A 12,500-nucleotide genomic window follows, 5' to 3' on the forward strand; every position below is an offset into this window, starting at 1 on the left:
CTTTCCAGAAGCTGTTGTTCTGGCTTTATAACCCTCTCTGTGAATGAGAACAGGGCTCAAAACCCCATACAACACTGGTCTGCTGAAGTACCCCCATACAACACTGGTCTGCTGAAGTACCCCCATACAACACTAGTCTGCTTAAGTACCCCCACACAACACTGGTCTGCTGTAGTACCCGAGCAGCCGGTTAGATAGCACAAGCGGATTAGCGTGGAGGACCTGGAGCATACAGTATCCCTCCCAGGCAGATTTAACTAATAGGTGCTTGAACCGCAGCAGGAAAAATCGGCCCTCAGGGCTTCCATGAGTATGACGTGGGCTAACAGTCTCTCCATAAGGCAGCCTCTCTCTCAATCAATGTCTCTCTCTCTCTCTCTCTCTCTCTCTCAACCTATCTGTCCATCTATCTTTTTCTCTTTTTGTCAGTGAGAAACCCAGCAGGGAGAGCCGTTGTTTGTTAAGGCTCAGTGCTCCTGGTTCTCTCCTTCTCCTTCTCTCTCTCTCTCGGCCCGTTTGTCTGTGAGGAAACCAATGTTATGACAGTTCCAGAGTGGGCTCTTGTCCGTCTAGGCTCAAAGCTTCTGGTTTTCCCCCTCTCACAGCCTTTTTATTCATCCTTCTCTCCCTCTCTCTTTCTTACCCTCTCTCTTTCTCTATTTCTCTCCCTGTCTCTTTCTCTCCCCCTCTCCTTCCGTCTTTCTGTCCTTCTCTCTTACTCTCCCTTTCTCTTCCTCTCTCTTTCTCTCCTCCTCTCTTTCTCTCCTTCTCTCTTTCTCTCCCTCTCTCTTTCTCTCCTCCTCGCTTTCTCTCCTTCTCTCCCTCTCTCTTTCTGACTCTCGGTGAGGACACCACTGCTATGCCAGCCCCAGAGAAGGCAGGGGCCCGTGTATGTGTGTCTGGGCTCCGGGCTCCGGTCCCCTGCGCTGGCCTCCTCTGAGTGAGTGATCGATGGTGTCTGTAAGATGGATATTGTAATCATGGTGGCCTTATCTCCCCCTCAGGCAGCCCCACACGGAGGGACACAGAGTGGGAGCATCTGGGAGAGGATGGACCTCCGTGATGGAGGTGCACTCTTGTGACCTGAGCCTCGCAGGTCACTGGAAGGACCGGGTTAAGTGTCTCCAGCATAAAAACATAAGCTGCCATCCCATGCACACACACACACACACACACACACACACACACACACACACACACACAGACTAATTAGCACACACACACACACAACCACACACACTCTCTCTCTTTCACACTCTCTCTTTCACAAATACACATGTGTTTCTGTCTGACTATGCATCCGCACACACACACACACACATGCAGATGCACAGTCAGACAGAAAGACACACACACACACATACACACACAAAAACCCACAGACAGACAGACCCACACACATGCTTCAGCACCCCCCCAGCCCACCCCCCCACCCTTTTGTCCTAAACATTATTGATCGCAGCCGTGTGCGATTGCCCTTTATCACGTGCACGCACTGCGCTGTCACCTTTGACCTTCGGCAGCTAATTGATTCCTCATCCTTCTGTCCTCTCGGTGTGCTGCTTCTTCACTCTCACCCGTGATTGGAGGGAGCACTGACACCCCACATTAACACCCCAACCGCACGTCTCCTTCAGCGACCCTTACACCTCCCCTCCATTCATCACCGCACTGCGGCACGTCACACACTCCGCTCCAAGAAAACGCTTTACACTCGGAATTAAAGAAACCTCTTTTCTGCCCCTCCGTCTGTGCAAAATGTACATTTTCTAGTAGACAATGACTGAAATATGTATACCTATAAATACCTAATAATAACACAAACGTGTCAATTCAACATGATTTACAATTGGATTTGAAGTCTTCTTTTTTCAGTGCATTCCACCAAACCCCTCGTTCATATCTGCAAAGAGTTGTGTAATCTCTCAAGAATTTAGCCTCCAAACATCACTTTGAAGATGACAGCTGAGTGTTGACCCGATCTGGAACTGGAACCGGATCTATTCTGAATGAGGCACGGATCCAGCAGGACCCCACACCAGCCTTACAAAGCTGCTCTCTCACTCTGCTATCTCCTCTCTATCACTCTGCTATCTTCTAGGTGATCCCGTTGACTTACTAAGAGGCCTCTTGTTGAGCCGAAAAAGCTTAAAGGTGGAGGTGAAGGAGGAGGAGGGAAGGCTGTGAGGTCCACATGAGAGGGCCATGAGGTCAGAGTGCTGGGGTTAAGCAGCCCTCAGGCCCTTTGGCCCGCAGGCCAGGGCCGAAGCACACCCTGCCTGTCTATAATGTGGACAACCACGCGACACACAACACCCACAGCAAACCAACCAGGAGGCCTAATGAATCCAATTCCCCAGCCCTGAGCATCCATCTGCAGGGCCACGTCCTTATTGATCCCATCACGCCCTCAGCCTGCCTGATGCAACAGTGCTGAAATATTTACCCAATTGCCCGGAATACCTCTCATTTTATGTAAGAGCACCACCATCATAACAAAAGGTCTGGGATATCCAATAACCTGTGGTCAAGACGGATCACATGTAACTAACGGTACAACCTGTGTGATCCACACACCTACATGCGATCCTCTGATTAGTTCTCTTCAATCTCGATCGACTACCCGCAGCGCTACATGATGATAAATAGGCAGTGACAGCAGCGCTGAAGTCATGCAGCTCTCAGCCCTTAGGTGACAGTGAATAATTGCTACTGAAGGGAATCTTTCAGCACAGCAGTAGGCTTCAGCTGGGAGTGTAGGAGGACATGGAAAATAAAACATTAGCATCTACAACAGGGATGGAAGGATGATGGAAGAAAGGCTCATGGTGGATCACACACACCGTTAGCAGATCATTCTAGAACAGAAATACTCTGGATCAAGGCCACATTGGTTCTGGTGTTAGGTGCTGTGTGGGCAGTATGTAATTGCATCATGAAGCTATACACACACTGTATGACTCTCCAGAGGAGCTAAATTAGCTACGCTGGCAGTTACAGAGCAAGTCCAGCTGTTAGACATTCCATGTTAGACAACACTACAGCTAAACGTGCTGTATCCTTGCTAATTATTTAAGCACAACATATTTTACTTAATCAAACATGGTTACTTTGTCATTTCTTATGTGTATAGCTCGTAGGCTTGCATGAACCCCGCAGATGTGTTATAGCTAGACAAATTATAAGATGTGCAAAAAATGGCTTTGAAATGGATAATAATGGGAATCAAAGCTGAGCATCAAAGCAGATACTGCATTCCCTTAAGAATAGTATCCCGACTGCTGTGATAACACATAGATCACAATGGTAGAAGTATCAGATCCACATTTTGTGACTGTTGCACTCCTATTAATAAACATGTAGCCACGATGCTAAGTCGTCCTTTTAAAAAGGTGCCATGCCAGACCTACAGTCCCAGCCTTTAGACATGCTGGTAAATGAGGACAGTCAGGAAGTAGACTGCTGACAGCTAATATGGCCATACAACTGCCTCCCTACAGACAAATTCTCCAAAACACAGCCTCTCTTGGGTCAAATTGGATATTCATTCTAATCTGTATCTCTCTCTCTCTTTCTCCCTCTCTCTTTCTCTCTCACACACACTGTCTCTCTCTCTCTCTTTCTGTTCTATTTAAATGTGTCTTCCTGCAGTCACAGATGTTGGTGTCATCTAAGTCTATCATCTAAACTATTCAGTACACAGCCATTAAAACCCAATTAGGATTCATGATGACCAAACTGTCAAAACACACCACCCAGACAGATAGAAAGACAAGGGAGGAGAAACGAGAGGCGGAAAGAGAGCTAAAGAATGAATGGAGAAGGTAATAGAGAGAGAGAAAGAGAGGGAGAGAAAGAGAGGGAGAGAGAGAGAGAGAGAGAGAGAGAGGGAGAGAGAGGGGGGGAGAGACAGACAGGGGAGAGTGAGAGAGAGAAACAGGGAGAGGGAGAGAGAGAGAGAGAGAGAGAGAAACAGGGAGAGGGAGAGAGAGAGAGAGAGAGAGAGAGAGAGAACTAACTGCCTCACACACAAGGCTAAAAACCTAACACAGGTCTGAAAAGACTCCACTAAGCGCCTGCTTCTTTTGTTCACCGGGCTCTTCACCTTCTTCACTGAAGGCCGTTGACTGTGCCGGGAGACAGCTCCTGACCCTCACCTACGCTACCTCGCCTGTATTTATGGCCTGCCTGCCTGCCTGCCTGCCTGCCTGCCTCGCTCTGCAGTCACTTCTGTGCGTCAGGGTCACCGCTTAATATCTGGAGGTCACTCCTGCTCCTCCACAGATACGGAGCCAAGAGTAAATTAACCGCTGGCCCACAGCTGACGACATCCATGACTGACTACTGTCCTTTCACAGCGCCCCGAGTCCAATGTTCTTTAGTGTGCTGCCTGTGAGCTGTTAAGGTGACAGTGTCGTGCAGAAGTGAGTGCTGCTGGGTCCACTCTCCTCTGCGCATTATTAGTCACGACATACACTGACTGACTTCTGACTAACATGACTGCACGGTTGATCGCTGCGCTACTTTCATCTTCCTGATGATCCCCTGAAGTGGGCTGCCAATCATAATTGATCGCTGAAATCCTCAACCCCATCCACCCCCCCCCCCCCCCCACCCCCCACCCCCACCTCGGCACCAACCCAGAAAAGAAAAAAGGCACGACCTTGTCATGAGTGATTACATTCAGTACAATCTTCCCCGTACACACAAACACACACACACACACACACGCACAGGCACACACACAACTTACCCTCAACATGCACACAACACACACTGAGCATAAGATGAGATGAAATGATTACTTACGAGATGAGCCCACTAGAATGATGGCAAAGGAGAGATGGAGGGATGGAGGGAGGGAGAGAGAGAGAGAATGAGACAGAGAAAAACAAGAAAAAACATGAGTACACTTGAGATGGGATGGAATGAGTTTGCAAGAAACAAAAACACACACGACCGAAAGCAAGGGACGCTAGAGTAAAAATGGCCAGCTTGACCGTGAGTGCGGCAGGGGGGGGTGTGTTAACATGCAGAGCTGCGTGGTGGGGAACGGTGATTACTGTAAGGCAGAGAGGTGAGGGATGTGAGCCTCATCAGACTGCACACTTGCACCACTGTGGCCCATTAATATTGCAAGGCCACTCCACCAGCTAAATCATCCCCAAACAGCTGTCACAAGGAATAATCTCCAGTGAGGAGCGACCCAAAAAAAAAAAAAAAACTTGGCATCAGTTCTCATTAGTTGTGCGTAACGCTCCAAATGTGCATTAACATCGAGGCCTATACCATTACGGAGAGTGGATCACGGCTTCAAGGTGCCAGCTTGGCTTACATGGATAAAAATAGGGAGTAACATTTGATGTGACAGTGTGCCGGTGAGAGTGGAACTAAACAAAGAACTTTGGAGCACAGTGAAGCATGCCGATGCATGAATTAAAAGCCCACTGATACAATTCATTTATATATACTGGTAAGAGAATATACCTCCTTCAGTGTTGTGGGTGCAGACCATGTGTGTTTGTGAGCTCTTACCATGGACCTGGAGTATTCCGGTGGCCTCTGTCTTCCCCACGCTGTTCTCAGACACGCAGGTGTACGTGCCCTCGTCCTCGGCTCGCACATTAGTCAGACGCAGGCTGCTGTCACTCCTGATCTCGGATCTGCCGGAGACACATAGAACAGAACACCCTCACTGTTTTGCTGTACCATCCCTGATTGGCCGAACCTCAATCTCCATTCTGTCAGACCATTGGTCAGGGGGGCTGTCTGTCATACCTCCCACGTGGCAGGTCCCCCTCCTCTTTGCGCCAGCGTACGGTAGGGGTGGGGTCGCCCTGCACTTCGCACAGGAAGTCCACAGTGTCATCCGCCAGCACTGCCTGGTTCACCGGTCTGCGTACAAACATGGGACGCTCTGGTGGAGGAGAAAATGACACAAGCTTACATGGGAATGCTCACATGAGGATGAGAGAGAGAGAGAGATGGAGAGAGAGAGAGAGAGAGAGAGAGAGAGTGGGATATAACTAGTAGCTGCTGCAGCAGAGACTTATATATACTGGCTAGTGGGGTCTTGGCAAAGCTTTGGTGACATGAATATGGATGTGTTTCTGCTGCCAATGCCAATAGCAATAAAAAAGAACGAAGAGAGTTAGAGAGAAGAGAGAGAGAATACAAGGAAAAGAGAGATTATTAGCATCATTTTATCATTAGTAGCAGCAATCGCTTTGGCAATGCAAATATGTGTATTTGTCACATGCCAACAGAGTTTATTGGAAAATGAACTGAGATACAGAGAGAGAGCGAGATACAGAGAGAGAGAGAGAGAGAGAGAGAGAGAGAGAGAGAGAGAGAGAGAGAGAGAGAGAGAGAGACGACGACATCTCACCGAAAACCACCAACTCTGCAGGGTCACTGTCCCTCTCGCCCACCATATTTGTTCCCACACACACGTACATCCCTGCGTCACTCTTCCGCGTGTTGGAGATCATTAGCTTCCCACCACGGACCTGGAGGCAATCAACGAAATAAAACAACAACCAATCAGTGCGGAGCCCCACGCCTGTGACTAGCAGTGCAAGCACACATCTCCCACTGTCCAACACAGGCCCCTCTCCTGAAAACCACCACACCAACATGAGAAAACCTGCGTCAGAATTATACCGGATAGCCATATTTCAGATAAGCGTTTATCATGTGTGTTGTAAATACAGTACATCGGAGCCATAAATGCAGTCAGGAGAAAACTGTGAGTGACTTATTAGAGCTCTTGGGGGAAAGAGAAAGCTGATCATAGATGTAGAAAACAGCAACACTCAGCAGACGAATGAATTGAATTAACCGATCTTTACCCCACTAGGGTGTTTGTGGGATGTTTTCAATATATGGTCATTCCATTACCATGTAATCAGCATTTAATTATTTAGGGCTGCATTTAGGTTGCCGAGTAGTGCCAAGCATCCTATCGAAGTAGGAAGCTCTAACCTCAGAATAACAGCGTTTGTGTCCACTGCACTCTTTTCTATGCCCTGGATGTACGTACGTAGCTGACTCAACATGATCCTTTTGCCCTTTCAGACTCAAAAGCCGCACTGAGAGACAGATTGGACATGACGGGTGTGAGCTCGCAGGGCACGGCGCGGGGCCGACTCACCGTGATCCTCTCCTCCTTGTCGTTGACGCGCACGTTGTTCTTCTTCCAGGAGATGGTGGGCTCGGGGTGGCCGCGGGGCGGGATGCACTCCATCACCGCCGGCTCGCCCGCGGCCACCACCACGTCACTCGGGCTCTGACGGAAATCATCACGCAGGACTGGGGAGAGATAGAGGGAGGGAGAGAGAGAGGGAGGGAGAGAGGGAGAGAGAGAGAGAGAGAGGGAGAGAGAGAGAGAGAGAGAGAGGGAGAGCAGTGTGGTTAGGTTCTTGAAAATGACAATAATTTGTATCAACATTGAAACAGAAGAAATGCACAGTCACTGTCTGTCTTTAAATGGACTCACTACATAATGAATCATAATGAATAGTTTCAATCAACCCTCACTTAAAGTGAGAAATGTAATTACACAAATTCTTACAGACATGGTTGCCAATTCCCTCACTTACTCTATCTCTCCTATACACACACACACACATACACACACACACACACACACACAACAGTCTCCACAAACAGAACGATCACTATCAGTGTTAAGTAGTGTGCCATTCCTCTGCCACAGCAGAAGCAGACTAACCTCCAGTTGCCCTTCTCAGCCCTGCAAGGTTAGATGCCACTGGTTAGACCCACAATCTAGATTTTCATTTTATTGCAATTTATCGGATTCTTCTGCACCACCACGTCTATTAATCTAATCTACCGGAGTCCGTAGCGCCCAGATTGCACACCAGTCAATAGTCATTTCAGTCTGCACATTTCCAATCGGCACTGACGCCCTAACCTGAGCCGCGCACACGGTGTGTGTCAGGGTCCAGTTTATGAAGAGCCGCTCTTTGCAGTCTTGCACTCGACTATTTAATGTATTACACCGAACAGACGCCCTGTGAAAAAGGACGTCAGTGGTCGAGTTTTAAACCGCAGAAACCCAGGCTGAGACAGCATCGCATTCACCAGCGTGCAGCTGTCAGTAGAACAAGGAGGGCGAGTTACTGCTTGTCTAATCCCACAAAATACTGCTGGTTGCTCGTCCAGCACCGAGAGCATCTTTGCTTAATCTGGCCGCGGTGAAAGAGGCAGACAGACTCCGAGGCGTGAATAATTCATGTGTTGTTTGGTCTGAGTGGGGTCACAGGCAGACGGGTCCATGTGGTGAAGTCGCTACCCCTAAGGCACACGTTTGAGCCTCTCTCTCTCTCGCTCGCCCACGCGCTTTCATACGTTGACTTTGAAAACAGATGCCCCAAATTCACACGTCAGCTCAACTCAAAGTAAAGCCTACTATAGGTTGACCTATCACCATCCCCCTGCAAAAGACAGAAAGTTTTCTTACTCATAACTTTATCTTTAAAAAAAAACACACACACACACACACATCAAAAGTGTCTTGAAGTTCACTACCCTTAATTCAACTCCAAACTTTTTTTATTTTTTTCTTCCTCTCCTTCCTAAATGTGTTCTGAGCCTACTTCAGAATTTAATATTTGAACATGAAGGCTTGGAAATATTTAAATAATGAATGAAGACGGTAGAGGCGCCGCAAATGATCAGTAATCTTTTGACACGTCCCCAATACGCACACCAAGGCTGTGTTTCCACAGGCCGAGCCTGAGCAAACCTCATTACCATCTGTGATTTCTATAAAAGCAAAGGATAAAAGTAATGCATAGCGCGTACCCTCCCTCTGGCTATACTGTGTCTTCAGAAGGGATTGCTGTTGGCAGACTGCAGGAGTAAGACTGGGACTGACAGTTGGTTGTTTTATTTCAGCCAGTGTCAGATGCAGGCCTTGTTTGTTTTCATGTACAGGTGCCGAGTCTTTGGGGGGGGGGGGGGTTGAAAGTTCTGTGAGCTGTAAAATATCCGTTGAGTGAAGTCTGTTGAGCACAACTCATATCTCAATATCTCAAGGTTGTCCTGAGCCTCTTAGAGAGGCTCTTATGTCAAAACACACGCTGCTGATAGACAACACAAGTGTGTGGAGGACTGTGAGAAAGTCTATTCACCTGGGGATATCTACAGTGTAAGGGTTTCTTTCACTCTCTATTTATCTCTGTCTCTCTCATACACACACACACACACACACACACACACACACACACACACACACACACACACTCACACTCACACTCACACTCACTATCGCACACACACACACACACACACACACACACACACACACACACTCACACTCACTATCGCACACACACACACACACACACACACATAGACACAGACACACACACACACACCACACACACACAGAGAGAGAGAGAGCATGTGTGGGAGCTGTCTGACTCTTTGGGGGAGGATAGATGGCCATTAGGCTTGAATTACAGAGCTAATGTCACCACAAAGTCACCCCAGTGGGAGGGCGCCTCAGTCCAGTCTGATTAATGTGGCCCCACTAATGAAAGAGGCCCCACAACAAAACCAGTGGATATGACCAGCCTTCAGTGGGTGGCCTCCCCGCAGCCTCTTAAGGACGCCTCCCTAGACGGCTGCTGCAGCCTGTGCCCCCCCGATCCCAGCCACACTGTCCCAGAGTCAGTTCAGATCGGGCCTGTAAGTCTGTGTGTGTGTGCGTTGTGATTACTTTAAATGCCAGCTCCACATCCTGCCTGCCTGCAGTGTCTCATTACAAAATAATGAAAAATACTGAAAATTATTTGGTTAGTATTCAAATATTCAAATAATAATTCCTACAACTCAGGATGTGCTACTGCCATGCCACTGTTGCTCCCCTTCACAGCTTATAAATGTTACAAGATGATGTACAGTACTGTAATGTATTGTACTTCAGAAGGCTATATATGTTTTTATTTAGTTTCAGTTCCAATAGCCCATGTCCATTTGTATGTCCTGAACAGACATGCTACATTAAGACTGTTTCACATTACACCACAAGTCAATAAACAATAGCCTCTGCTAACCACACCGCACGTGTTCACTTCTCCTGGACTCGATGCAACCAACGGCAGCCATCTCTGGAAGCCATCTCCGAGAGATGACAGGGCATTCTTCATTTGAGCACAACCTTACTTTAAGAGCATCACGGCATAGTTACTGAAGAGCATCACGGCGTAGTTACTGAAGAGCATCACGGCGTAGTTACTGAAGCCGTATGAGTCACTGTCGTCACAATCTACCTTTCAAATCTAAAAGCATAACAATCCATTCTCCTCAGAGAATTGCCTATAAAATTCAACAACATAACTACATTATCTAATTTTCTTAAGCGTTCGTTATCTTACTCAAGCAATCTGTATGACCTATGGGCAATAGTAATCTATAGCATTAGACCATACTTATGGTCACAATACCTCCTAACAGGGTCGTATCTACCATATAATCTCAAGCCTATCACATCTTATGACGCCATACGTACATACTTCACTGGTCTGGCACTCCAGCTCATCAATGCAGAAAACAAGGAGGCACCCCCCTCTGGCCATTATAATTAATTTCATTTAATTTCAATTCTGGTCACGCTGGCCACTCATAGACTACCAGCGGCCGTCTCCAACACATGACTGGGTGAAACGCTGCAGTAACACAGAGGCCTCACAGATAGTTTACTGAAGCGATCCATAACAACAGCACCCTGCATCTTGCTCTGATCCGTGGAGCAACTCCAAAGAGGAACTCAGATCAGATATAACAGATTCAGATCAGATCAGGAATACAGCATCGCCAATCTGTGCCACAAATATGACTTGAGTTCCTCTTTCAATCTTGGGCCTGTGCCTGCTGGTCAGACCCCCCCCCCCCCCCCCCCCCACACACACACACACACACACACACACACACAGCCACCTCATCATGCGTGATTAGGCCTTGGCACCAGCGGAGCCGTGGGGCGGATTAAACCCATAACCTCTGACCCCAGTGTGCCAGCCTCAGGGGAAGCTCTCCTCCAAGGGGCAACAAAGCCGGCATAATCCACCCCCCTCCCCCTGAAGGCCACTTCAATTAGAAGCCCCCTTTTGCCACCTCCGGTAACCTCTCCTCATCATCCCAGACAAAGATCTGCATTTTTGTAGGTCTTAGAAAAAGGCAGCCAACTTCACCGTGACGTTTATCTACATTTGTGTAAAGTTTGCATGCATTTCAGCTTAACTTAAGCATATGAGTAAATAAATGAAATATCAGTGAGCTATGTTAATATTGTGCTATTAGTATTATTTTTATCGGGGTCTAAATGATGCAGCAACTACTATCAAATCATCCAGCTTGTATTCTGTATTCATGGGCTCATCTATGAATCAGTATAAATTCTGATTGATTAAAAAGAGCATATCACGCCTTTTCAAATCCTGCTCTTTTATTTCTGGCTTTCCTTTACCATACACACACACACACACACACACACTCAGAGTAATGCGCCAGCTCACGTTTAATTTCAGTAGTTGATCGTGATTATCAAGCGCTCATAAGAGGATTCGTTTAGCCACCACAGTCGTTTTTAAAGGCTCATGAATAAAATATACTCTGACGACGGGAGGGGAATGACAAACGAGCTATGCTCCGAGCTGAAAGGTTTATGTTGCGGATCTCGAGCTCAGGATTGGCGGCCGGCGTTTCGTCTGTCGGAGTGTGTTTATGGCACTCATACGAAACAATCTGCCGCGTACACACTCAATGCTAAATCAAAGACAATAGAAACATTTTTCCCTTCACCCAGCGTTATTGATTTAATCACGGTCATTTCATTATGCAGATGGTCAGTGCGCTGTGTTTTGAGAAGCCTCTAACTAATGAAATGTTTAGTGTATGATCCATGTTCTGTGTTCCTCATAGCAGTTTGCAGAATAAAATCAGAGTGCCCACCTGCCTGTGCAACACGGCCATACACCCTTAAACATCCATCTGTTCCTGTGTGGGGTTTATTTAGCGACATAAGCACTTCACAAGCTTTTCAGCTGTGCAAAAAAATTCAAATTAAGATATCACAATAACCTAAACAGTCTTCAAACCTCCACCCACCTGTTAAGTAATCTGTTTCGGTGCTATAATATACCTAGTTCACTGTACTGCAGCCATCTGGACAAAACAAAAAGAAACAAACCAGTAATTAAAAACTATTTAATGGCTCATACAGCCATCTTAAAAAAGATAAAAACTGAACTACGCATCAATTCTGTGCTGCCCTGGAACATGTTGTATTGCTGTTCAGTAATACATATTGACAAGCAATGGCAGACGCAGGCGAGGAATCCATGATTCCAAGATCAATTCTACAGGCTAATATGTAATTGGGTGGCAAGTCAGGTAATTCCTTTTGACCGATCTTTAATACTGCTCACACCCAATACATGAAGATGAGGCTGTCCTCGATTTCCCACGCC

The 12,500-nt window shown here is 47.2% G+C and overlaps 1 protein-coding gene across 5 annotated transcripts in view; it reads right to left on the bottom strand.

Moving 5' to 3' along the window:
* Positions 1 to 12,500, bottom strand: part of robo3 (roundabout, axon guidance receptor, homolog 3 (Drosophila)) — a 67,583-nt gene that overhangs the window by 30,023 nt on the left and 25,060 nt on the right. For 3 of the 5 annotated variants that reach the window (XM_031572187.1, XM_031572189.1, XM_031572186.1), the window contains exons 3-7: positions 7,154 to 7,311; positions 6,389 to 6,509; positions 5,779 to 5,917; positions 5,536 to 5,663; positions 4,810 to 4,821 (exon numbers count right to left, since the gene is read on the bottom strand). In XM_031572187.1, the coding sequence (XP_031428047.1) occupies positions 4,810 to 4,821; positions 5,536 to 5,663; positions 5,779 to 5,917; positions 6,389 to 6,509; positions 7,154 to 7,311 (558 nt within the window). The remainder of the gene's footprint in view (positions 1 to 4,809; positions 4,822 to 5,535; positions 5,664 to 5,778; positions 5,918 to 6,388; positions 6,510 to 7,153; positions 7,312 to 12,500) is intronic. The other 2 variants (XM_031572190.1, XM_031572188.1) reach the window with 1 other exon arrangement.

Source organism: Clupea harengus, chromosome 8 (genome assembly GCF_900700415.2).
Source record: "Clupea harengus chromosome 8, Ch_v2.0.2, whole genome shotgun sequence".
Taxonomy (NCBI): domain Eukaryota; kingdom Metazoa; phylum Chordata; class Actinopteri; order Clupeiformes; family Clupeidae; genus Clupea; species Clupea harengus.